The 23,769-nt window shown below is 39.7% G+C and overlaps 1 protein-coding gene across 3 annotated transcripts in view; it reads right to left on the reverse strand.

Moving 5' to 3' along the window:
* Positions 1-23,769, reverse strand: part of sorl1 (sortilin-related receptor, L(DLR class) A repeats containing) — a 182,135-nt gene that overhangs the window by 70,816 nt on the left and 87,550 nt on the right. For all 3 annotated transcript variants that reach the window (XR_009442868.1, XM_048561943.2, XM_059638993.1), the window contains exons 11-18: positions 16,747-16,939; positions 15,529-15,646; positions 9,587-9,660; positions 6,033-6,121; positions 5,580-5,758; positions 3,828-4,014; positions 743-871; positions 411-496 (exon numbers count right to left, since the gene is read on the reverse strand). Coding sequence is in view for 2 of the 3 variants with exons in the window: in XM_048561943.2 (XP_048417900.2) it covers positions 411-496; positions 743-871; positions 3,828-4,014; positions 5,580-5,758; positions 6,033-6,121; positions 9,587-9,660; positions 15,529-15,646; positions 16,747-16,939 (1,055 nt within the window). In the remaining variant the exon portion in view is untranslated. The remainder of the gene's footprint in view (positions 1-410; positions 497-742; positions 872-3,827; positions 4,015-5,579; positions 5,759-6,032; positions 6,122-9,586; positions 9,661-15,528; positions 15,647-16,746; positions 16,940-23,769) is intronic.

The raw sequence follows: 23,769 nt of genomic DNA on the forward strand, positions 1-23,769 counted from the left end.
AAAGTGAGGTTCTGCGTTGGTCATGCTGCAATTCTATGTAGTATTTCACCACCTTTAAATGGAGAATTATTATTCATTCTCTATGGGCGACAACTCCTGCATCTCACCCCCCAACTTCCAATCAAGAAATTAACGCCCATACAAATATTTAAACCACTCCAAACGACCAGAACTACTTTCCTCCTCCCACCAAACCCACTCTTAGTTCATAGTCATATCCAGGGGATTAAGCAATTACTTTTGTCTGAGAAAGAAACATATGAACAACTGGCATTTTGGAAACACAAGAGTAAACAGCGACTAAACACATTCCTTTCAAAGCTAATTAAATCAAACAATAATTATTGTTGCACTAGGTTATTATTACTATAAAACTTTTAAAAACCTAGATACAAAGAGTGAATGGTTACCTCTCACGGGGCAGGGCAGCACTTCACCCTCTAAACGAGCCTCAACATCACCTCCACTACAGGTATCGCCTGAAATTTTTCGGTAACTGGAGAAACAATAAAGATACACATCTCTTCACATTTTGACTAAAATTAAATCACAAGGCAGTTCCAATAAACCATTATATCCAAAATAAACTAATCTTCAGTCAAGTTTTAACATGGTTAGAATTATCCACATTACAAAGGTAACAAAGGTTTTAAAAACTAGTCCATTGGATGCATTGCACTTTAGGATGCCCGTAGCCTTCCTCTACAAGTTGCATATTGTGCGCTAATCACTGAAAATTTACCCTTTTGTTCGCTTGTACGTGGAGCCAACTGGGCAGAGGACAGGGGGAGCGTACATATTGCCCGTGAATTCTGGATCAGGTGCACAGACCTCCGACGACAAGTCCTCACTCAGCTTGAAGCCAAAGTCACTAAAAGGAAATAAGTATTAAAATGAATTAATTCACCGAAAATTTAAAAGCATTTTTACAAATTACTGTTTGCAAATAGTAAGGCAGGCAAGATAAGCTATAAATATAGAATTGTTACATAAAATAATCAAGAAACCACATATAAATACTTGGCTTTCAGATTTAAAATATGGATAATTTGAGTAAACGCCAACTCTCACTGTAATACGAGCACATCTTACACAAAAATTAATTCCAAATCCCAAATAATCCCACCTCTACTGATTTCATTTCACTTTTCCTTGATACTAAACAGATACTATGTCCTACGATTAAGTGAAAGCAATCCAATGGGGGTTTCACGGACACATACTTGATACAAACTACTTTCCTATCAGTCTGCAGTAGAATAAATGCTTAGCAAATAGGAGGGTATTTTGTTCAATTTAAAAACAGTGGTAGGTAATTTAACCCCCAAGGCACTGCCCTCAATTAAAACATGGATGATTTGTACCTCAAGTCCATTTACTTACCTTAGTTGTGTATCCTTGCATACCATTATACAATAAAATTAAACTGTTGAAAGTGCTACTTGCCTACAACATTCACATTCACCTTCAATTAGCTTAACATATGTTCTAGAGAAATTGCTGGAACTGATCATTCAGAATATTACAGGCAGGGCACATAATTTCATTGCAAACAGGCAGTGTCAACATGGATGCAATAAAAGGAAGTCGTATTTAACTTAATCATTAGAGATCTTTGAAGTAGTAACAAACCAACATAAATGAAAGGGGATCTATCAATTTGGTATACTTGGATTTTGGTATTCTCATCCAGAATATCATACAAAGCTAATATGCAGTGCAACAAGTCATTAGGAAGGAAAATGGAATGCTGCTGTTTGCTGCAAATGGGAATGCAATAGAACAGCAAGGATGTTTTATTGTAATTTTCCAGAGTGTTGGTGAGTTCACATTGAGTTTGCAGTGTACAGTTTTGGCCTCCTTATTTAAAGGAGAAAATAACTACATCAGAAACAGTTCATAACAATGCTCACTCAAATGATTCCTAGAATTATGGGATTATTTTAGGAGTAAGAGTTGGATTGGTTAGGCCTGTGTCAATGTTAGTAATGAGAGGTGATCTTATTGAAATCAGACCTTGAATGGACCTGACAGGGTAAAGCTGAGAGGAAATTTCCAATTATAGGACAGACTAGAGCTAAAGCAAACCAGTTAAAAATTGGGAGTTTACCATTTTCAGTGGGTTTTCTTTCAGAGGATTCGGAGTCAATGGAGGCTGGGCCACTAAATGCTTCTGAGGCCAAAGGTAGATACAATTTGTAATGAACAAGGAGTCGAGCACGTAGGCAAGAAAGTGATATAGAGGGCACAAATCAGATCAGCCACGATCGTATCAAATGACAGAGCTGATGCAATGAGTCAAATGGTCTTCTGCTGCTCCCAATTAGATAATGAGTTCAACATTCCCAAGTCATTTCAAGTTCAACAAGTATCTTGTTTCACAATGTTCTTGGCAGCACATTGCTAATTTTGCTAATTTTCAGTACTGATGGTCATCAATTTATACGTCATATTTGTACAGGCATGCAACCAAGAAAAAAAAAGTGTTTGCTAAAATCCAAAATGAGCTCTTCATTAAGTTCTCTTTCTGCCCATATTTCCCCCTGCCCTAATGAAGGAGCCAATGCACGCCACATACAGTTCTGCAGATAATGCCTACTCTGGTATTTCTACCAAACATCAACTATTCCATTATCCTAAAACGACAAACATCAGCAATCCTCCCTGATTACGTAGTGGATATTATTGCGAAATCCAACTCTTTCATAACCTCAATGTACGGGAGTACAGAATTCTAACGGGTCAGGTGATAATCCCATAAGGGGAAACCCAACCCAATTTTCTGTCCTGACCATCTGCAACACCCTTACCATCACCTGCTGAGATCAGCAAGATATACCAGAGATCAAACCTAGAGCCTTTATGATCCTTCTGGCTTACCTATCATAGAATCCCTACAGTGTGGAAACAGGCTATTCGGCCCAACAAGTCCACGCCACCCCTCTGAAGAGCATCCTACTAAGACCTATTCCCTGTAACCTGGCATTTTCCATGTTTAATCCATCTAATTTACACACCCCTGCACACTACAGGCAACTAGGCATGGCCAATCCACCTAACCTGCACATCTTTAGACTGCGCAAGGAAACCAGAGCACCCAGAGGAAACCCATGCAGACACGGGGAGAATATACAAACTCCACACAGACAAATTGACCAAGGGTGGAAGTAAACCTGGGTCCCTGGCACTGAGGCAGCAGTGTTAACCACTGAGCCACCGGAAAGGACGATCTGTCACTATTGAGTAATCTCAATTCAAGTAAATAAAATTTCTTAATAGTTGTCAGGAATTTTTAAAACTGCATTAATAAACCTGTATGGGCATCCTAAAAGAGCATGTGATGCATTCCAATACATAACACATTCAAATAATGCAGTCTGTCAACAAGAGTAACGCATGATTTTCCATAACATGTAAAATATAAAATATTAAATTAGTTCTTTGCAGAAAGCAACCTCCTTCAAGGCTAGTGAAGGCCACAATTAGGTAGTCTGCCTCCCTCAGCTAGGAGATTCATTTCATATGCATTATAATATCACAGACTTGCATCAAACCTCTGCAAAACAGACTAATAAAACAACTTCATGATTCATTCACAACATGACTGATTAAATTAAGTAAACAATGCTCAGGTACTGAGCAATAAGTTATTGAAGTGAACAAATATAATTGTCATGGATGAACTGATTGAGATACGCTCTATGTAAACGATGTTGGTGATCTAGACAAATGGCGCCTCAGAGTTGCAGCCTGATGTAGTTACAAAGCCCATCACTAGTCATGGCAGTTTTATTTTTAAAAAAGAAAAACAAACTTGACTTAGTTACCATTCATAGTCTTCTCTCGTACAGGAGCAGTTGTTAACTGTAATTGGTCTGTCAAAGTCTTCACCATTAAAGCAGGTGGCATGTGGAGTTCTTCGCTTGTACACAACTTTCCGACCAAGCAAACATTCATTCCCATGCTCGTCAGAGGGAGACCACAGTTTGTAATCCGTCTCAGAACAAGGTACTCCTTAACGGGGAGGTGGGGGGGGGGGGGGGGGGAGAACAAAGAGAGAACTAACTTTTTATTTTAATAACTTATAATGTATTGTACTTCAGATGATTTACAATTGTGAACCACCTTCTAGACACAATTCTGTGGCCTTGAACTGATTACAGGCTTTGTTATCAGACTGAATTGATACATTATTTATGGAGTACACTGGTTCCCAATGGAGCGTATAAGACAGGCAATTTTAGATATAGTAGATTAATATGAATTGGTAGTCAGCCTCCTCCTGTATAGAAGCACTACAGGCTCTCATATGCAGGCCATTTTCTAAGAATATGAAAAAAAAATGTGAAGAGAGATTCATTTTACAGATTTCATGATCCAAGTTGAGTGGGTGGGTGAATTAAATTCACACGTAAACAATTCCTCTTATTCAGGAACCTGTCAGTGGAAAAAAAAACTTTAATTAGAAGATTAAAGGGTAGATTCTAACACTGAATTTGAGAAAAAGGTTTATCTACTTAAAGATAATTAGAGAGTTGGCCATCCTATTTCTGTATTTAAGTGCAATCTTCAAAAACAGATCCTTTTATTTTTGGATGCATACAGGAGCAATACCTAAATCATTAAAATTCAAGACAGGAATAGAATTTATTTTGCATGTGCTGATCCAAATGTCTTTTAAAAACTTTGTAACTGGACTTTATCAATCAATCACTTTTTCTGAAAGTTCATTCTACACACAAACCACTGTGTAAATAAAACTGCTCCTCATGTTTTTTTTAAATCTTTCTCCTCTCACCTGAAAAATATTGCCCCCAGGCTAGAAATTCCCCATCCTAAGGAAAAGGTACCTGCTATTCACCTTAGCTATACCATTCAATTCCATAAACCTCTATAAAAGGTCACCCCTGAACCTCCCATGCTCCAGTGAAAGAAGTCCCATCCTAACCAGCCTCTCCTTATAACTCAAATCTTCCATTCCCAGCAACAATTTCAATATTTATTCATTGTTCTCGGAACTGTTTGATGGGTGAGATAACAAACTGTGCCCTCCCGGAGTATTCTTCAGTTTTTGTCAGCTTCTCGTACAGTTCCATTCCTGCTGGCCCCATCTCTCTTCGGTCATTTTAAGTGCCATCACAACGAAGCAGTGACATTTGTTATTGCACTTGGTGGAATTGGTCAATATTAAAGTTGTTAATTGTTGCTCCTACCCACACTGACAGTCCAGGTAATCAGGACAACAGTAGCCCTGTTTTGTACGTATTCTCCATTCACAATATTTCATAACAGAGTCACTTAACGCCTGAAACCATTGCGTGAAAGCAATAAATCACTTCAATCAAGGACATCAAGATAAAACACAGAATATTCCACTGTTTTGAATATCTATCATGAGGTTGTGTAATAGACTCTGAAAGAACAGCAAATAATAATAACAGACATTAGAAAAGTTTGATTAATGCTTCATGTGGGATTAGCAAGCACTTAAAGCTGTACACTCCTTCCCAAACGTTGTTTTAAAAACAGGTGAGGGTGAAAGTTCATTAAAAAGTAGTGAAAGATCACCACAAACTTACCCAATGCTAATGTTGTATTGATCTGTAGTATTAGCCAACTATGGGACTGTTGGGCATATGAGCCAAATATTGTGAAGACCGTGCTTTTCTCTCCAGGCTCAGTAAGTAATCCATATACAACAACAGTCTTTTGAGTGAAGTTAAAAATCTTCCATGTCTCTCCCTCATTGGTACTGTACCTTTTTGTTGAAAGTGGTTGTTGAAAGTTAAACAATGTTGCATTTGTTTATTTACAAACAGCTGAAACATTTTCAAATCGACACATCTCTACTGTATAATAACTTCATACCAGATTGTAAAATACAAAAATACTACAATAGAAGGAAGGAGGGGGCGGGGGGGGAAGAATAAAAAAGATATTATAAAAGTAGTCAAAAGTAAGGATTTTCAAAAGAGATAATACTAGTAATTTTCTTAAAAGTTGAAAAGAAAAAGAATCTTTGGTTTACTCACTTCAGTTGAGTGGTAGGGGAGCCCTGAGGAATTGCTAACAGGATGCCTCCATGGTCAGCCCAAGAATAATAGTGGGGACCTTCAAGGGCCTGAACAAATACAACAAAAGGCAGAATGCAGTCAAATCATCTTCATAATGCTATTTTTCCCCCCATTTGACTTGGATACACTTTTCCCATCACTGTAATGGATTTGAGTAGCACACCTCACAAAGGCAACTAGATTGACAACTCAAACATTTGCCACTTTATAATCATTCACTTCAAAAAGTGAATCAGGCAAACCAAGGAACGTCTCCAGTCTAACTTTTGTACAGGAACTACAGAAAAATACCTGTTTTTCAGGGAAAACTCAAAACGTGTTCTAGCTCAGTAATGTTTTCTGTAATAGGTTTACGGCAAATCAAATTTTTAGAACTTGAGTCGACTAATTTGACAGAGCAGAGAATTCCAGTACCATGGTGACACAGTATGTGATTAAGGTAAAAAGAACCACCTCCAGATACAACACATCATCCTCTGACACTTCCGCCATCTACAATCCGACCCCACCACCCAAGACATTTTTCCATCCCCACCCCTGTCTGCTTTCCAGCAAGACCACTCACTCCGTGACTCCCTTGTTCGCTCCACACTGCCCTCCAACCCCACCACACCCGGCACCTTCCCCTGCAACCGCAGGAAATGCTACACTTGCCCCCACAACTCCTCCCTCACCCCTATCCCAGGCCCCAAGGTGACTTTCCACATTAAGCAGAGGTTCACCTGCACATCTGCCAATGTGGTATACTGTATCCAATGTACCCGGTGTGGCTTTCTCTACATTGGGGAAACCAAGCGGAGGCTTGGGGACCGCTTTGCAGAACACCTCCGCTCAGTTCGCAATAAACAACTGCACCTCCCAGTCACGAACCATTTCCACTCCCCCTCCCATTCTTTAGATGACATGTCCATCATGGGCCTCCTGCAGTGCCACAATGATGCCACCCGAAGGTTGCAGGAACAGCAACTCATATTCCACTTGGGAACCCTGCAGCCCAATGGTATCAATGTGGACTTCACCAGTTTCAAAATCTCCCCTTCCCCCACCGCATCCCAAAACCAGCCCAGTTCGTCCCCTCCCCCCACTGCACCACACTACCAGCCCAGCTCTTCCCCTCCACCCACTGCATCCCAAAACCAGTCCAACCTGTCTCTGCCTCCCTAACCTGTTCTTCCTCTCACCCATCCCTTCCTCCCATCCCAAGCCGCACCTCCATCTCCTACCTACTAACCTCATCCCACCTCCGTGACCTGTCCGTCTTCCCTGGACTGACCTATCCCCTCCCCACCTATACTCTCCTCTCCACCTATCTTCTTTTCTCTCCATCTTTGGTCCGCCTCCCCCTCTCTCCCTATTTATTCCAGAACCCCCACCCCATCCCCCTCTCTGATGAAGGGTCTAGGCCCGAAACGTCAGCTTTTGTGCTCCTGAGATGCTGCTGGGCCTGCTGTGTTCATCCAGCCTCACATTTCATCACCGCAAAATAAGGAGCCTGTAAACTGTGCAACCATACTCTAACTGATAAACATTAGTTTAGTATCATCTTTCTTAGGTCTGAGTTTGGAATAGGGCAAGAAAATCACTTGGTTTTGGGAAATTATTATTGCTTGGAATTTCCAAAGCAAAACCAAAGGGAAGGACCTTTATTTCTTTAGCAATGCTCAAGCCTTCAGGATGTCTCAAAGTAGGTACGGCTAACCACGACTTTGGAAAAGCTCAGGTCTGGCAGCATTAGTGAAGGAAAAGAAAAGAGTTAACGTTTCGGGTCCAGTGACATTCTCAGGAAGAATCACCGGACGCAAAATGTTAACTTTTTTTTTACCTTCACAGATGCTGCCAGACTTGCTGAGTTCTTCCAGCAACTATGTTTTTCTTCCTGATTTACAGCATCTGCAGTTCTTACAGATTTTAATCAAGTCGTTTTTCAGCACAGTGAAAGTCTGTTATCATCCAAAACAGAAAACTGCTTAGCAACAAAAAAGATTTAAATAAATATTCAACAATTTTGGGAACTATGAGACTCTTGCACTATAAGAAAATATTTTGGTATGCCAAATAATATAGTGTTGGACTTCCAGTGTAGCCACTGTTGTAATGTGGAAAATGCAGAAGTCATTTTTCATACAGCAGTACCACACAAACGACAATTTATATTACTTATGGTGCCTCATGATTATGAATAAGGCTAACATTTATCACACATTCATAAATTCCCTTGAGATGAGATCACAAACAGATACCACTTTTTCCTATGATACTGGTCAAGGACTGAACGTTACCCAGGAGACCAGGAGGACTTTGCTCCTCTTCTTTGAAAGGTCATGAACACAGATGTCTTCGAGAACAATACAGTGTGGTATTCAGAACCATTTGCAGATACTGTCTAGATTGGTTGCGTATTGTTCTTTCATAATAAAGTGAAATGCTTAGTAATCCAGACACCAGTTTCTGTGATTGTTACCACAGATAGTTCGAGGTTAGAATCAGTAACAGGGTTACTCCTCCAACGTATAGATAAGCCATAAAAATAATAACTTACATTACTGCAATCTTTAATTGCAACAATACAAAAACTGCTTAATGTACTGTTACGTTTTCCAACTTATTTTCCATGCTGCCCTCCGCAATGTATTTGGACAATACAATACTCTAGCAAGTTTTGAGAAGATTTGTAGCTCAGGTTGAGGTTCTGGATGTGAGTTTGCTCGCTGAGCTAGAAGGTTAGTTTTCAGACATTTCGTCACCATTCTAGGTAACATCAGTAAGCATCCGACGAAGCGCTGGTGTTATGTCCCGCTTTCCATTTATTAGAAATATAAATAGAAAGCGGGACATAACACCAGCGCTTCGTCGGAGGCTCACTGATGACGTTACCTAGAATGGTGACGAAACGTCTGAAAACTAACCTTCCAGCTCAGCGAGCAAACTCACATCCAGAACAATACTCTATATAGCCTCTCCATCTGGCACGATACATTTTAAGATCTCATTTGCCCTTTCTTCCAGCAGCACGCATGATTTCAAAGAATTTTCCACTGAAAAGGTAAGATATTTCTTCTTCCTCTGTATCTCCTCTATACGATCCCCTCTTCCTTTGTTCTTTTCACTTTTTGTTCAGTTCATCCTTTTCCATTTTCTTCACATTAAAAGCTGCAATTTTTGGCCCAGATTTCTTTCTCAGATTCTTCATCAGCTACTTTATTTCATCCTTTCTATTTAGGACTTTCCCCACTCAAAGCCATGATCAAATGGTAGAGAAGACTTGATGGGCCAAATGGCCTAATTCTGATCCTATATCTTGCTTTGTGGAAGTTGTATCAAAATTAGGATTAGGAGCATTTTACTGCAATGCCTTCTCTTGTAAGTATCAAATAATACAAAATTAAACCGCTCTTGTTATAATCCATTATTTGCCCATTCTAAAAGTAATATTTCTGCATTTTTTGAATATAATTTGAAACGATGTTTTCTTTTCGTACATAACAAAACTAGTTTTAATAAAAGCACATTACCTCACGCCATCGAGCTCCAGCACTACTTGAGACATAAACATTTGGTTTGTTTGCCAAGTTCTTCCCAATGGAACCTGTGGGACAGAGAAGTTAGGGAAACACGCATGAAATCACTGCTGCTTCCTTTGATAAACGACAGCTTAGTTCAAACAAAATACCTGGTTATCGATGTATTGAAATCTGTGTACTGTTATGTACACTTTCCTCCAAGATGGCCTGCTACATGTTTAGGATCAGTACACGCATCAAACAAGTACTGACCAACAATTAATCTAGGAATAGCACATCTGTAGATCTGCAGAATGCTGCAAAGGTTATACTTATAATAATATATTAAGTTTATAATTACCTCATCTAAACAGCAAGACAACTTGAATGGGAAAACAGCTGGTTGGAGGCAATGAACCTGGATGTGAGTTTGCTCGCTGAGCTGGAAGGTTAGTTCTCAGACGTTTCGTCACCATTCTAGGTAACATCATCAGTGAGCCTCTGAGGAAGCGCTGGTGTTATGGCCCGCTTTCTATTTATAAATAGAAAGCGGGACATAACACCAGCACTTCGTCGGAGGCTCACTGATGATGTTACCTAGAATGGAGACGAAACGTCCGAGAACTAACCTTCCAGCTCAGCGAGCAAACTCACATCCAGAACCTCAACCTGAGCTACAAATCTTCTCAAAACTCGCTAGCAACGAACCTGGTCCCTCAATTATTAAAAATGACAACTTAATTTGCTTTAGAATTCAAAGCATTTCATCAGCATTAAGTTGCTAATTCAATATTGATAGCAGCAAAATATTAATTACCTTCTCACTTGTCTTCTACAGAATACCAAAGAACACAGTGGTAATAAAGGACAGTATAGTGAGGTGGGTTGTCACTATTCTCAGCAAAGCACACATTCAGATGGTTATGTCACCACCCCAGTGCTAGGGTTTGGGACATGTGTACAGGGCTAGGGAGGAACACGCAATGGGAAGGGCAGGTTCAGTCATTGTGATCCATGTAGATACTAAAGATGCAGGCAGGACTAAAGCCAGTATGAAGAGCTAAGTGCTAAGATAGACAGAGACTCAAAACGTCATATCCTCTGCATGCACATTGCATAGGACAAATCAGAGGAGACAGCAAAAAGCATTGCAACCAAAAAAAAAGTGGGAGAAGTGGGTTCTGGTTCATGAAGCATTGACACCAATACTGTTGAAGAGGCATGTGAGCCGATAGGACCATCTTTATGGCAAGGTCAATGTTCTTGCCAAACAACTAAGGGAGTAAAGAATTTTAAAGTAAATGGCAGGTGAAGCTATCAAAATTTGCGAAGATGTGGTATATCCAGGAGTCAAGGCCAACGAGAAAGGTATTAACACAGGAAATGATAAGACTATGACGTGAGGAACAGAGAGTACAAATCTGAGGGTAAGCAACTGATACAACTTGCGTTCACAAAGAACAAAAAGGTTAAAGCTAAAAGCTCTGTTTTGTTTTGAATGCTATCTGCATTCAGATACAGAGAGAAAACGCACATTGAAATAATTAGCTAATAACCTGATAAAAATCAGGAAATGCTGAAGAAACTCAGCAGGTCTAACAGCATCTGTGGAAAGAGAAATACAGCGTATGTTTCAAATCCAGTGTGGCTTCAGAAATGATAGCCATAACAGTGACACATCTCAGGCCTGAATCTCGGAGGAAATTGAGGAAGGACAGGACGCTAGGAAAAGGCACACATTGGCTGTGTTAGCTAATCATGTTATTAGTACAACAGAGAGAGATGACCCAAGTTCAGGAAACCAGGTTGTGGGAAATTTTGGGAGACATGGTAAATAATGAGAAATGATAAATGCAAGTAGGTAATGGGAACTGCAGACACTAGAGAATCCAAGATAACAAAGTGTGAAGCTGGATGAACACGGCAGGCTGCTGCTTGGCCTGCAGTGTTCATCCAGCTTCACACTTTGTTACCTATGATAAATGCAAGGAGGTGGTCAGTTAGCTGAACGGCTAGTTAGCCGTGCGGAGTGAGGCCAAGAGCATGGGTTCTTCTCCTTGCACTAGCTGAGGTTACTATGAAGGATTCTCCTTCTCAACCTCGCCCCTTACACAAAGTGTGCTGATCCTGCAGTTGAACGTACCACTCATCGTCTCTCTCTCTCTCTCATGAGACAGAGTAGTCCTACGGTCCGGTAGGACTTCAGCAAATTTATCTTTTACTTACCTGGTATCATACTAGCACTGAAACCCATATCACATTATTCACTTCAACAGTAGGCAGAACATGGTTTTGGCTTGATAATAGCATCCTGTTGGTGTAGAAAACTACTTCTTGTGAGCTTACTGTATTGTAGCATCACAAAATAGCTAGTTTCACCTGTTGTTCAGCCTTTCGAGAAATATCCCCATTCAAGGATAATTGGAGATAGATCAGGGCTAAAAGTGGTGACTATAAGCCCTTTTGAGAGTTTTCACGATATACAGCAAGTAATAGTTTGATCATTGTTTCATGCAGTATAATTTTGAAACACCGTCATGTCAAGCCTATATTGTGAGTAGATTTGAATCTATTATTGATTAAGTAATCTGGACTACACCAAGGGTTATACTGGCAACCCATTAAAGGTCATCATAGAATCATCATGCAACCTGCAGTGTGGAAGTAGGCCATTCAGCCCATTAAGTCCACACCAACCCTCCAAAAATCAACCAACCCAGACCCACTCCCCTACCCTATCCCTGTAACTCTGTCTTTCCCATGTGTAATCCACCTAGTCTGCTCATCACTGGACACTGAGTAATTTAACATAGCCAATCTAGCACAGCCAATCCATCAGTCAGACTCAGGGTCATGTTTTATTTCTGCAAAAGGTTAGGATGATTGACAGGCAACTATTCTTGCTGCATTTCCAAGCTTGTAATGCGCTAAGCAATCGGCACACTCTTCTCATGCTGTTTTACATGGTGACTATTTTAAGGTCTGCTTCTTGAAGCCTAGTTCTAACACATGCAAAGTGAAAACCATCAACTCGTCTCCTTAAAGCATTGTTTAAGTTTTGTACTACCAAACACAAAATAAAATTAACAAACTCGTAAAGAATCAGCAATCAGATGATTAAAATTTTAACATTGGTTTGACTGGACAGAAAAAAAAAGTAGATCTGAAACTTCTACCTTACATAAAAAGGGCAGAATAGATAAAATGGATACATTCCAACATGTGAGAAAAATAGCAAGAGATGGCTCTACTTTCTGAGCACAAAGAAGAAAAAATGTTAAAGTCAGCAGCAAATCAAAAGAAAGCATAAACGTGCAGAGGGTCTTGTGCCACATAGTAACGTCCCTACCTCTGAGCCAGGAGGCCCAGGTTCAGGTCTCACCTGCACCAAAAGGTAGGTAATGACATCACTGAACAGGTTGACTCGAAATTATCTACAATTGTACAAAGACAGGTGACAGGTCAGGAGATTGAATAAAATACGGAAAACTTGAAGGAAGAAGTAATAGAGGAGGAAAATGTACTTGAGAAAGCGAGCCAGAAATGTGTGAACAGGTATTTACGGTAAGTCTCCCTATCTATAAACAATCAGGTCAGTAGTCACGGGACACCAGGTTACAGTCCAACGGGTTTATTTGAAATCATTAGCTGTCAGAGAATAGGCCCTCCGTAAGGTGAAATGCGAGAGAAGAACGCAAACATAATTTATAGGCAGAGAGATCAAAAGAAAAACATACGAATGGTAGCGAGTTTTGAGAAGATTTGTAGCTCAGGTTGAGGTTCTGGATGTGAGTTTGCTCGCTGAGCTGGAAGGTTAGTTTTCAGACGTTTCGTCACCATTCTAGGTAACATCAGTGAGCCTCCGACGAAGCGCTGGTGTTATGTCCCGCTTTCTATTTATCTGGTTAGGTTTCTTTGGGTTGGTGATGTCATTTCCTGTTCTTTTTCTCAGGGGATGGTAGATTGATTTGGAGCCAATGTGTTTGTTGATGGAGTTCCGGTTGGAATGGCATGCTTCTAGGAATTCTCGTGCGTGTCGCTGTTTGGCTTGTCCTAGGATGGATGTGTTGTCCTTCCTCATCTGTACGTAAGGATACGAGTGATAGTGGGTCATGTCGTTTTGTGGCTAGTTGATGTTCATGTATCCTGGTGGCTAGCTTTCTGCCAGTTCGTCCAATGTAGTGTTTGTCACAGTTCTTGCAAGGTATTTTGTAGATGACGTTTTAAACAGCAGCTAAATGAACTTAAAAGACCCTATACAGACAACAAACAAAACGAACGTCATCTACAAAATAAACAGATAAACAGAAAGCGGGACATAACACCAGCGCTTCGTCGGAGGCTCACTGATGATGTTACCTAGAATGGTGACGAAACGTCTGAAAACTAACCTTCCAGCTCAGCGAGCAAACTCACATCCACATACGAATGGTGTATGGTACCACACTATTCCGTATCTGTAATATCTTCTTTACTGTCCTATGTTGACACCATCACCTTGAGAAATTGTTATGATCTCTCTGCTTTAATCAGTTTGTAGTTTGGGATGACTTATTACTTTAGTTAGACTTTCAGCATGCAACTCTGATAACTGTAATGTTATTCCAGCCATCTGGTTTGTCACCAGCAACACTATTTTTAATCTTTTGTAATTATCTCCGTCACATTTAAAACAGATTTTGGTCATCCCTTCTCTTGTTATTCAGCTGTTGACACTTTACTCAAACAGTCTGATATTTTTGGTCACCTGCAGAGACTTATTATTCGACACTCTATTCACACCATTTGTATGATCTTTTGATCTCTGTCCTTGATCACTCTGCTTATAAATTCGGTGTCTCTATGCTAATATCTCACATCACCTGATGAAGGGACTATGCTCCGAAAACTGGGGATTTTAAATAAACCTGTGGACTATAGTCTGAGGTCATATGACTTCTGGGTTTGCTCAGCCCAGTCTAACACTAGCACCTTTACATCATTAAAATCAACCAAGTTAACAAAGTGAGCAGTGATTGAATAAAAAGTGAAGAGAATTAAAACTGGAAAATAAAGAAATGGGAGATAAATTGAGTAGGTATTTTACAGTAGTCTTCACTATAGTGACATCTTGAAAACAGCAACAAGTCAGGAAATGGAAGGCAGGGGGGAATTTAGGAAAGTCACGATCAGAAAAGTGGCAGGAGTAAGTTGTTAGAGCTGTGGCTGACAGGTGCCACGGTCTTGAAAGACTTTATCATATACTGTGTCTTACAAGAAATAGCTAATGAATTACATGATGCATTGGCTTGAATTTTCAAACTTTATTTGGGATAGTACCATTAAATTGGAAGATAGTGAATGTAAATCTTTTTAATTCAACATGGCAGGGAGGCAGAAAATATAAAACTACAGGTCAGTTAACTTAATATTTGACAACGAGAAAATGTTATTAAATATGTTACAGCAGGGCACCCTGATCAGTTTATGGTAATTGGCAGAGTCAACGTTGTTGCAGTCCCTTTCACAAAACTGTTTTCTTTTAATTCATTCACCGGATGAGGGCCTCACTAGCTGTACCAGCATTTATTGCCCATTCCTAATTAACCAGCGGGCAGTTAAGAGTCAACTGCATTGCTGTTTGTCTGGATTCACATGCAGGCCAGATCAGGTAAGTGTGGCAGTTTCCTTCCCTAAAGGGCATTATTGAACCAGTTGTGTTTTTCCTGACAATTGACAATAGTTTCATGTCATCATTAGACTCTTAATTCCAAATTTTCTTTATGGAATTCAAATTTCACCATCTGCCATGACAGGATTTGAACCCAGATCCCCAGATTATTACCCAGGTCACTGGATTACCAATTTAGCGATTATACCAATAGACCATCACATCCTCCGAGTTCAAGGAGGCAGCTCAGCACCACCTTCCCATGAATTAATTTAAAAAAAACAAGATTTCTTTTAAGCTTTACCTGTAGCAATAATCAGGCCTGGTGCTGACTCTTTGGAAAGAATGGGCATTCTGCGAAGCTGGAAGTTCAGCAATTGACTGTAACGCTGTGCCAGATGGAGTGAACATCCTTGGTTTAACTGTAAAGAGGAAACATATAAATTTTCTAATAATTCTAACTTACAGTTTTAAAAAAAACCTGAATCATTATGGTCAGAAATTAAACCTTGGGTCCTCAAAGCACTGACTGTTAATTGTACTAAGTAATTAAGCCACCTAGTTTTTTGGGGGGGATCATTTAGCACATTGGGACATTCATTACTTTAAAGGGACTTTATAATGCAAGCTGTTGTTGGTCCCATCCACTTCTAGTAATCCCAATTTCTAGTTAAAATAAAAAGATGAACTAATACAATCAGAAATTAAAACCTTGGGTTCTCAGTGCCCTGACTGTTTATTACATGGGACATTCATTACTTTAAATGGTGCAATGTAACCTGAGTTCTTATTGGTTCCATTTACTCAAGTTTATTAACTTGATACAACATCATTAGGGTCAGCGCACCTGAGTTTGAACAGGAAAAAAAAAGTATGAAAAAAGAGAAAATCAGTTCATGGCAGCTATCCACTGACATGTCCAAAATATTTCTACGGAGATAAAACCTTATTTAAAATTCCTCTGCTCGCATCAATCTCTACTAACAGGCCAACGTTGGCCAACAAGGCAATATGACTGACAACAGTGAGAAACTAGCACAGGTGGAACCGTGACCGAAGAACTTTGCACCTTAAAAGAGAAAAAGCAGCAACATTATAACATCATGGTGAGACAGTAGCTTAGCGGCACTGACTCATTTCCTGGTTGCACGGGCTCCAATCCTATCATGGTAGATGATGGAATTTAAAATTCAATTCACAAAAATCTGGAATTGAAAGCTAGTCCCAGTGATGGTGACCAAGGCAGCTCAATGATTGTCACAAAAACCCATCTGGTTAACTAATTTTTTTTTTGGGAAGGAAATCTGCGATTCTTATTCAGTCTGAGCATAGGGTGTGCATCTGAAGCCACAGGATAGGATTAACTCTTAAATGCCTCCTAGCAAGGCACCCAGTTCAAAGGCAATGAGTGATAAGCAACAATGCTGGTCTTGTCAGCCACAGCCACGTCCCACAATAGAAAAAAAAATGTTCTTAAACAAAAATGTGAAAATGGTACCCAAGACTTCTTTACCATCCTTACCTCACAGTTGATTTTAACACCATCACTACCAAAGGCTGGTGCCTGCAACAGTTCCCAGGTTCCACCTTTATCAAAAGTTATCACTGATCTCATGTTCTCCTCAGTGTAAGACCCGTTCATCTGGGTGGCAATGTAGACGCCCCGTAGTCCTTCTACACGATGAATATCTGCAAATGGCTCATTTGCAAAGTATCTGAGAATTTAAGGAGGGAGAAGAAAAGATTCCTTAGCAGGCAGTGGAGCTTCTTGATGAATTAACGTAGCCCTGTACATGCCAATGAATTATTGTCCATTACCAGAATTTCTGAGTTTTATAACAAGATGGAAAAAGGAATAGCATATGGAGAAGAGAAGTCACTCAGCCACATTAGGGGCATTTAAACAGTCCTTGGATAAGCATATGGATGATGATGGGATAGTGTAGGGGGATGGACTTAGATTAGTTCACAGGTCGGCGCAACATCGAGGGCCAAAGGGCCTGTTCTGCGCTGTATTGTTCTATGTTCTATATAACTGCAACAAAACTCATTTCAGCTACTTTTAATTTTGAACAACGATCATACAAGTTGTATCTTGGGAATAGGAAGGAAAAATAAGTCAGTCTGCAGTCTCATTTACTTTGATGTGACCAAGGCAAAGGGAAGACAGATTAATGTTAAAGGTGGGGGAGGTGTGTGGGAAATATTATGACTGATATCAGACGTTCAGCTTTCATGTTAAGATGATCATGGAATACCTTTCCAGACAAGTGGTGAACGTGAAAACCCTGAGATCATTAAAAACCATTAGCTGCTGCAAGAAGGGGAACTGTTTAATCAAAGACCCTTCTACTGATCATATCCTCTCCATCACTACACTTCCATCATTGCATTACCAGTCTCTGGCCTACTCTTCTCACCCGATTAAAATCTTACTTTCCCACTGCTAGACTCAGCTAACCCAATGTTCCAAAGGCTTCACTTCCTGAACTTCAGGTCTTCCAAAACACTGCTACACAAAACCAATCCCACCTAGACTCCAGTTGTCTATTATCCATAACCTGGCATTGACCTCCAGGTCTCTTCCAGGACTTCAAAACTTCTAACTTACAATTCTTACTCACACATTAACATTCTTCATTAACAAGGGGTGCACTGTTAACGTCACTGAACTTGCAATCCAAACGCACAGAAGTTAGTTTCCCTATCTCAGAAAAGTTATTATTGCCACAGAGTGAGTGCAACAATGGTCAACTGACTTGTTCCCAGGTTGCTGCGATTGTCCTTTGCAGAGAATTTGGGCAACTGAATTTCAAAGAATGAGAGGTAAAACATTGAAAGCTACAAAAAAAATTTAAAAAAGGAATGTACAGGGTAGATGCAGACAAGATACTTGCCCTGCTTGGGGAATCTAGAATCGGGGGCACAATTCTAAAAATAAGATATTGCCATTTAAGCCCAAGATGAGGAGAAATTCTTTTACTCAAAAGGGATGTGAATCTTTAGAATTCTCTACCCAAAGGAGCTCTGAAAGTTCAGTAGAAGCAGATACATTTTGATTAACAATGGCATAATGGGTTATGGGAATTGTTATGGGCCAAACAAAGCCCCTCAAATTATATTAGGAATATTAAGACCGTAACTTTTTCTTATTTTGAAGACATCTATCAGGTGTTGCATTCCAGATGTAATTCCATTGGTTGAACTACCAGTCTTAAAAGCAAAACACACATTATTCATCCACTATAGTTAAAATACAACAAAAGAAAGAAAAAATTGGAATAACTTAATTTTATTGGAAAGCTTACCAAAACAATAGATTACTTAACTACTGGACAGTAACTGTTCCAAGATAGTAACATCTCATAAAGCACACCCTTGGCAAAAACAAATTCAATAAAATAGATTGGAGAATTGCCTCTGAGACAGTCTCGGGAAGAAACACATCAAGGGTAAACTCAGAGTAGCAAGGAAAGATATACTGCATTATCCAAACCAGCTTCAAGACCCCAGAAACTGATGCTGAAAAACAAGCTAAAAATCCTGGTTTGTTGGGAGCTGGACCCCACCCATTCAAGCTGCTTGTATTGTTCCAACATTTTTCTTTAAAACAACCAAGGTCTCTCACGTTGTTTATTTTATTGACTTTGGGGCGGACTGGCCAGTACCTCTGTCACGGCCTTTCATTAAATAAAAAACAGGACAAAAACATCCCTTAAAGCCATGGTTTCATCACAGAATAAAGTGGGTTAAAAAGCACTGACATGTTCAATCAGCCATGATTGTATAAAATGAATGAGGAGACTTGACAACCTGAATGGCCTACTTTTGTTCCTATGTTTCTAACATTCTGGAAACATGGTCACAAATCCCACCATAGCAACTGGTGGATTTTAAATTTAGTTAATCTAGAAAATAAAAGCTAGTCATTATGACGAGGTCAACCAGCATCATTTTCTGTAAAAGTCCAAGTGGTACACCAGTGATTTTTAGTGAACAAATTGGTTACCCTTAGACTTCAGGCCTAGCACAAAGTGATCAACTTTGAATTCATATCCAAAATGGCTTTGCAAGGTACTCAGTTCAAAGGCAAATAGGGATGAGCACCAAATGCTTGCCCCGCCAGCGATATCCAAATCCAAGAAAGAAGAAAGAAAAATGCTTAAACCACTTTTCAGCCCTATATTCCTTTCTGAACACTATTTCTCAGATTCCAGTCTTTTGCACGCCCCTTCTCCCTTTGCTTTGCACTGAAAATCTTTCCCTAACCCTTTCTTCTCTCTCGCCTTTTGAAACACAAAAGGTGTTGCCCATCCCACTTCCTCCTTTGGTGCAGTGCCTATTTTGGTCCAATTATATCTCAAGTTCCTTGGGGATATTTTTCCATATAAAAGACATTGAAAAAAATTGCAATGCGTGGTGTCTTTCTGGTAGGATAAGTCAAGATGGGCTGATCTCATGAAGAGGTTTTGATGATGACAAATCTTCAGCTCATCTGATCTCTTGTTGTCAATGCAATCTTAATATTTACCTAAGAAATCAGATATCTGTCAACAGAAATCTAAAAAGGCTGCACAAGTTTCATTTTTTTCTTAATAAAACACCAAGGATTCACTGCAATTTTATCCAGATTACAAATATTTTCATGAAAACTAGCACAGGCCATCTCGAAAGGTCACACTGATACCATTCAGTACTCAATTTGTGTGCCTGGGGGAAATGAAATCTCTTACCAATTCCAAGCTGTGAAAGGAAGGAAAATAAATAGCCTGGTAATGCAGCTGATGTTAAGTACTGCATTAAAACCTCTCTTCCTTTTCAGTGCATAAACAATAGAACAAGATTAAGAGCATATTTAACATGGTTTATTCAGGGAAAAGGGGCAGTTTTCAATTTGGGCAGACAAAGGAGACTTTGTTTAAGTAAGTGGCTTGATTACATCTTGCAGTAATTCACAGCTCTACCACAATGACTATTCCCCACTGCATCACAAACTGCAGCTACATTACACAAATAAAGCAGATTTCACTTCCTGAGATTTTGAAAGCCCTCTGCTGCGAGTAGGAGTGCGTGCAAAACCAACCATCTGAAAAGTGAACTAAAATAACTTTGGGTCATTTGACAGGGTTTGTTGACTTTGAGAATTCTGAACTCATCAATAAAATATGCACCTTTACTACTTGCTCAGTTTGTGCCTCACTGCTAAAACAGCTCTACTAAAGCTCTTAGGGGACCTGTAGTATACCCAGTTGTAGCCAAGTACATCAGAATTCAAGTGAACCTAAAAGCCAGCTTGTCAAAAATTGTTATCCTTAGATACAGAACAAGTTCAAGACTGCATTTTAATATGATCTGCATACAGCTATAAACTTTGGTAGACAAAGGAAACTTTAGTGGAAGAATAAAGGAGGTCAGATGCTCCTAAAATAAATCTAAATGAGGTGCAAAGGGAGCTAGGAATACAAACGCACACGTTAAAACCGAGAGAGACAGGCTGACAAGGTGATTTTAAAGAATTCAACAAAGCATTAGAGTCTACTTATGCAGAATGAGAATTGTAAAGCAGAGATGTTCAATTTCTACAGGGATCTTGGCTAGGCTCCAGAGTATTTTATATATTTCTGGTCTCGCTATTTTTTTTAAAAAACGCAAAGAGATACTAGGGAGGATGCAATGAATGATATCAGCATTCAGATTATAATCAATAGGAAAGGCTGTACAAAGCTGGGGTACTTTCTTCTCAAACAGTGAAGCCTGGGGTTGACCAAACAGGGGTCTTTTAAAGATTATAAATGGATTCTATAAGGATAGGCAAAAAGGTAGTTCTGGAGGTGAAAACCAAACCTAGGGACCACAACTAAAAGATAGTTCTTGATAAATTTACTGCGGAATTTAGGAGAACCTTGTTAAGAAGAGTAGTTTAATATTTTGAACTTGCTATCCAGAACGAGATAAATAGTAATGATGCATTTAAGGAGGAAGCTAGACAATTACACAGAGGAGGAATCAAATGATATAATAATGGGGCAAGATGAAAAAAGGTGGGAGGAGGCAGGAGTCAAGCATATGGATCAAATGTGCCGTACTGCCTATATAGGTGGTGTAGTGGTTAGCACTGCTGGCTCACAGCACCAGGGACACAGGTGCAACCCCAGCCCCAGGCAGCTGTCTGTGTGGAGTGTGTACTTTCTCCCCATGGCTGCGTAGGTTTCCTAGGGTGCTCTGGTTTCCTCCCACAGTCCAAAGGTATGCAGGTTATGTGGATTGGTCATGCTCTAGTTATTCACAGTGTCCAGAGATGTGCAGGCTAGCTGGATTAGCCATGAAAAATGTAGAATTACAGGGATAGTGTAAGGGGATGGGTATGGTTGGGATGTTTCTTTGGAGGATCGGCATTGACTTGGTGGGCTGAACAGCCTGCTTCCTTACTGTAAGGATTCTATGACATAATTGTCTAGGTCCAGGCTAAAATTAAAGGAGGCACAGGGTACTACACTGTCCTGATTGCTCCCTGGTTGGAGGAAAGGATAATTATTTGAGCCAGAAGATCCTGATTATCCAGCCTCATTATGACTGTGCTTGCATAAAGATGGGCTAAGTTTAGGGGCTTGTTCACCATACAACAGTGTGTCAGTCTTCATGTGCCACAAAATCAGCAATAACGACTTTGTCAAGATCAAGGGGAGCGAGTACTTCCAGGTCTAAAACTTCTGCATTGCAGAGAACATTGACTCAAGTTGCATTTTATTCGCATAATTTTCCCATTAAGCTGCACTTGCACCACACTGGAGTCCTGAACTGTGAATAATTTCCCTTAATGATATCCACGTTTAATCACCATTGATGGCTATGATTCCAATTGCAAGGGCTGAGGCCACAGAATTCCCGCTCTAAACATCTTTGTCTCACTTTCACCCTGTAATATACTGTTTGGAATCTACCTCTGACCTAACTTTTGGTCGTCGGACGATCTCCTTAAATAGCTCAGTTTCATGCTTGGTTTTAGAATGCTCCTGTGAAGCCCCTCGGAACATTTCATCACACTGAATAAGCACAAGCTATTGTTATTCTAAAGGTGAACTCACTGCAAGGAGTCATAAGAATGTTTACTAGCTCCTTAACCATTTTCCTGAGAAAATATCCAACATCCACAGTCTACCTCCTTCACATGATTTGGTCAGACCAAATAGCTCACTGAAAATCAACTGGCTCACAGACACTTCACACATCTAATTCTGTAATTTCCTTCTTTAAAGCAAGGCTTAAACTTTAAAATTATCAGAGGCTCAGTCAAAAATGTTCAAGTTTACAATGCAAATTCCATGTTGGAGCCAAAATTATAAAACAACGTGTGCTGGCATATTAAGTGTTTACTAGACTGATGTAAAATTGTATTATCTACCATTTTAACCAAAAAAACCTTGTACTTTAACTTGGTTAAAAATTTCTTCGATATTATATAGCAAGTGGTTTCACTGATGCATATAATCAAAGTCAAAATTCACCTGGGCTAAGCTGGTTCGTTTTACCATGTGTATGTGGTCAAACTCAAGTCACAAGTCAACATCAGCGGCCAAATTTTCATATCTTAAAACTGGCTTCACAGCAATTAAAGTGCATTTGAAGTGCAGTCACTGTTGTGAAGCTGGGAAACATGGGGGTGGGTTGGGGGAGAAGGAGGAGGTATGGTTTCTCACACTGCAGTGGACCCCTGATGTTTCAGCTTAAATTGCATGCTGAAATTTATGGAGTGAATTAAACGTTTCCAAGCAAAAACCAATTCAGGAGCGAGCATGCTACCACAAGACCTACGGCAACATCTTCTGTGATATCCACCATGGAATTACAGTGCTGCAACTGATTTTAGTTTGGGAGAAACATCTCTCAGAAATGGAATTTTAATTGTATAGTATTAGACAAAGTAGACCTAGCAACAAAATGAATCAAGTGATAAAAACAGTATTCAATGTAATTTGTTAACCATTGTTTGAAATGGGCTTAGGGAAGCAGGTTGTGCAAGAGACAACTCTCCTGTATTGTGATACTATCAATCTGAATTCAATTAATTAGCTATATTTCCGTCACCTTGAAAGTAGGCTGTCAAACTATATTAAACAAGATAGAAATATGATAGAACACTGCTATTTTAACCCGCATAACACATCTGAAATATAGGTCAGTCCCTCAGTCAAAACAGCATAAAAAGACATTATAAGCATTTGTCTGTTAATATTAGGGCATCTAAATTCAAATATGCATGTCACACTTTCCCCTGTTATATACAAACTACAAAACAAAAAGGTTACTAATAATATAAACAAGATAACTGCTCTGTATTACAAAACTGGTATTAGCACATCGAGCAATCACAGTGCAGCAACTGTGGTAATGCAATTTTAACCAAAGATTCTTAGATGGTGGAGATAGGGTGACACAAGGAAGAACGCCATTCTGGGTCTCCTATTCAAATCTGGACAACAATAGGGTAATTCACATGGAATATGGGCAATCTGAATGCAATCAAGCCCACAGAGTGAACTGGACA

The sequence above is a fragment of the Stegostoma tigrinum genome, chromosome 32, assembly GCF_030684315.1.
Source record: "Stegostoma tigrinum isolate sSteTig4 chromosome 32, sSteTig4.hap1, whole genome shotgun sequence".
Lineage (NCBI taxonomy): Eukaryota > Metazoa > Chordata > Chondrichthyes > Orectolobiformes > Stegostomatidae > Stegostoma > Stegostoma tigrinum.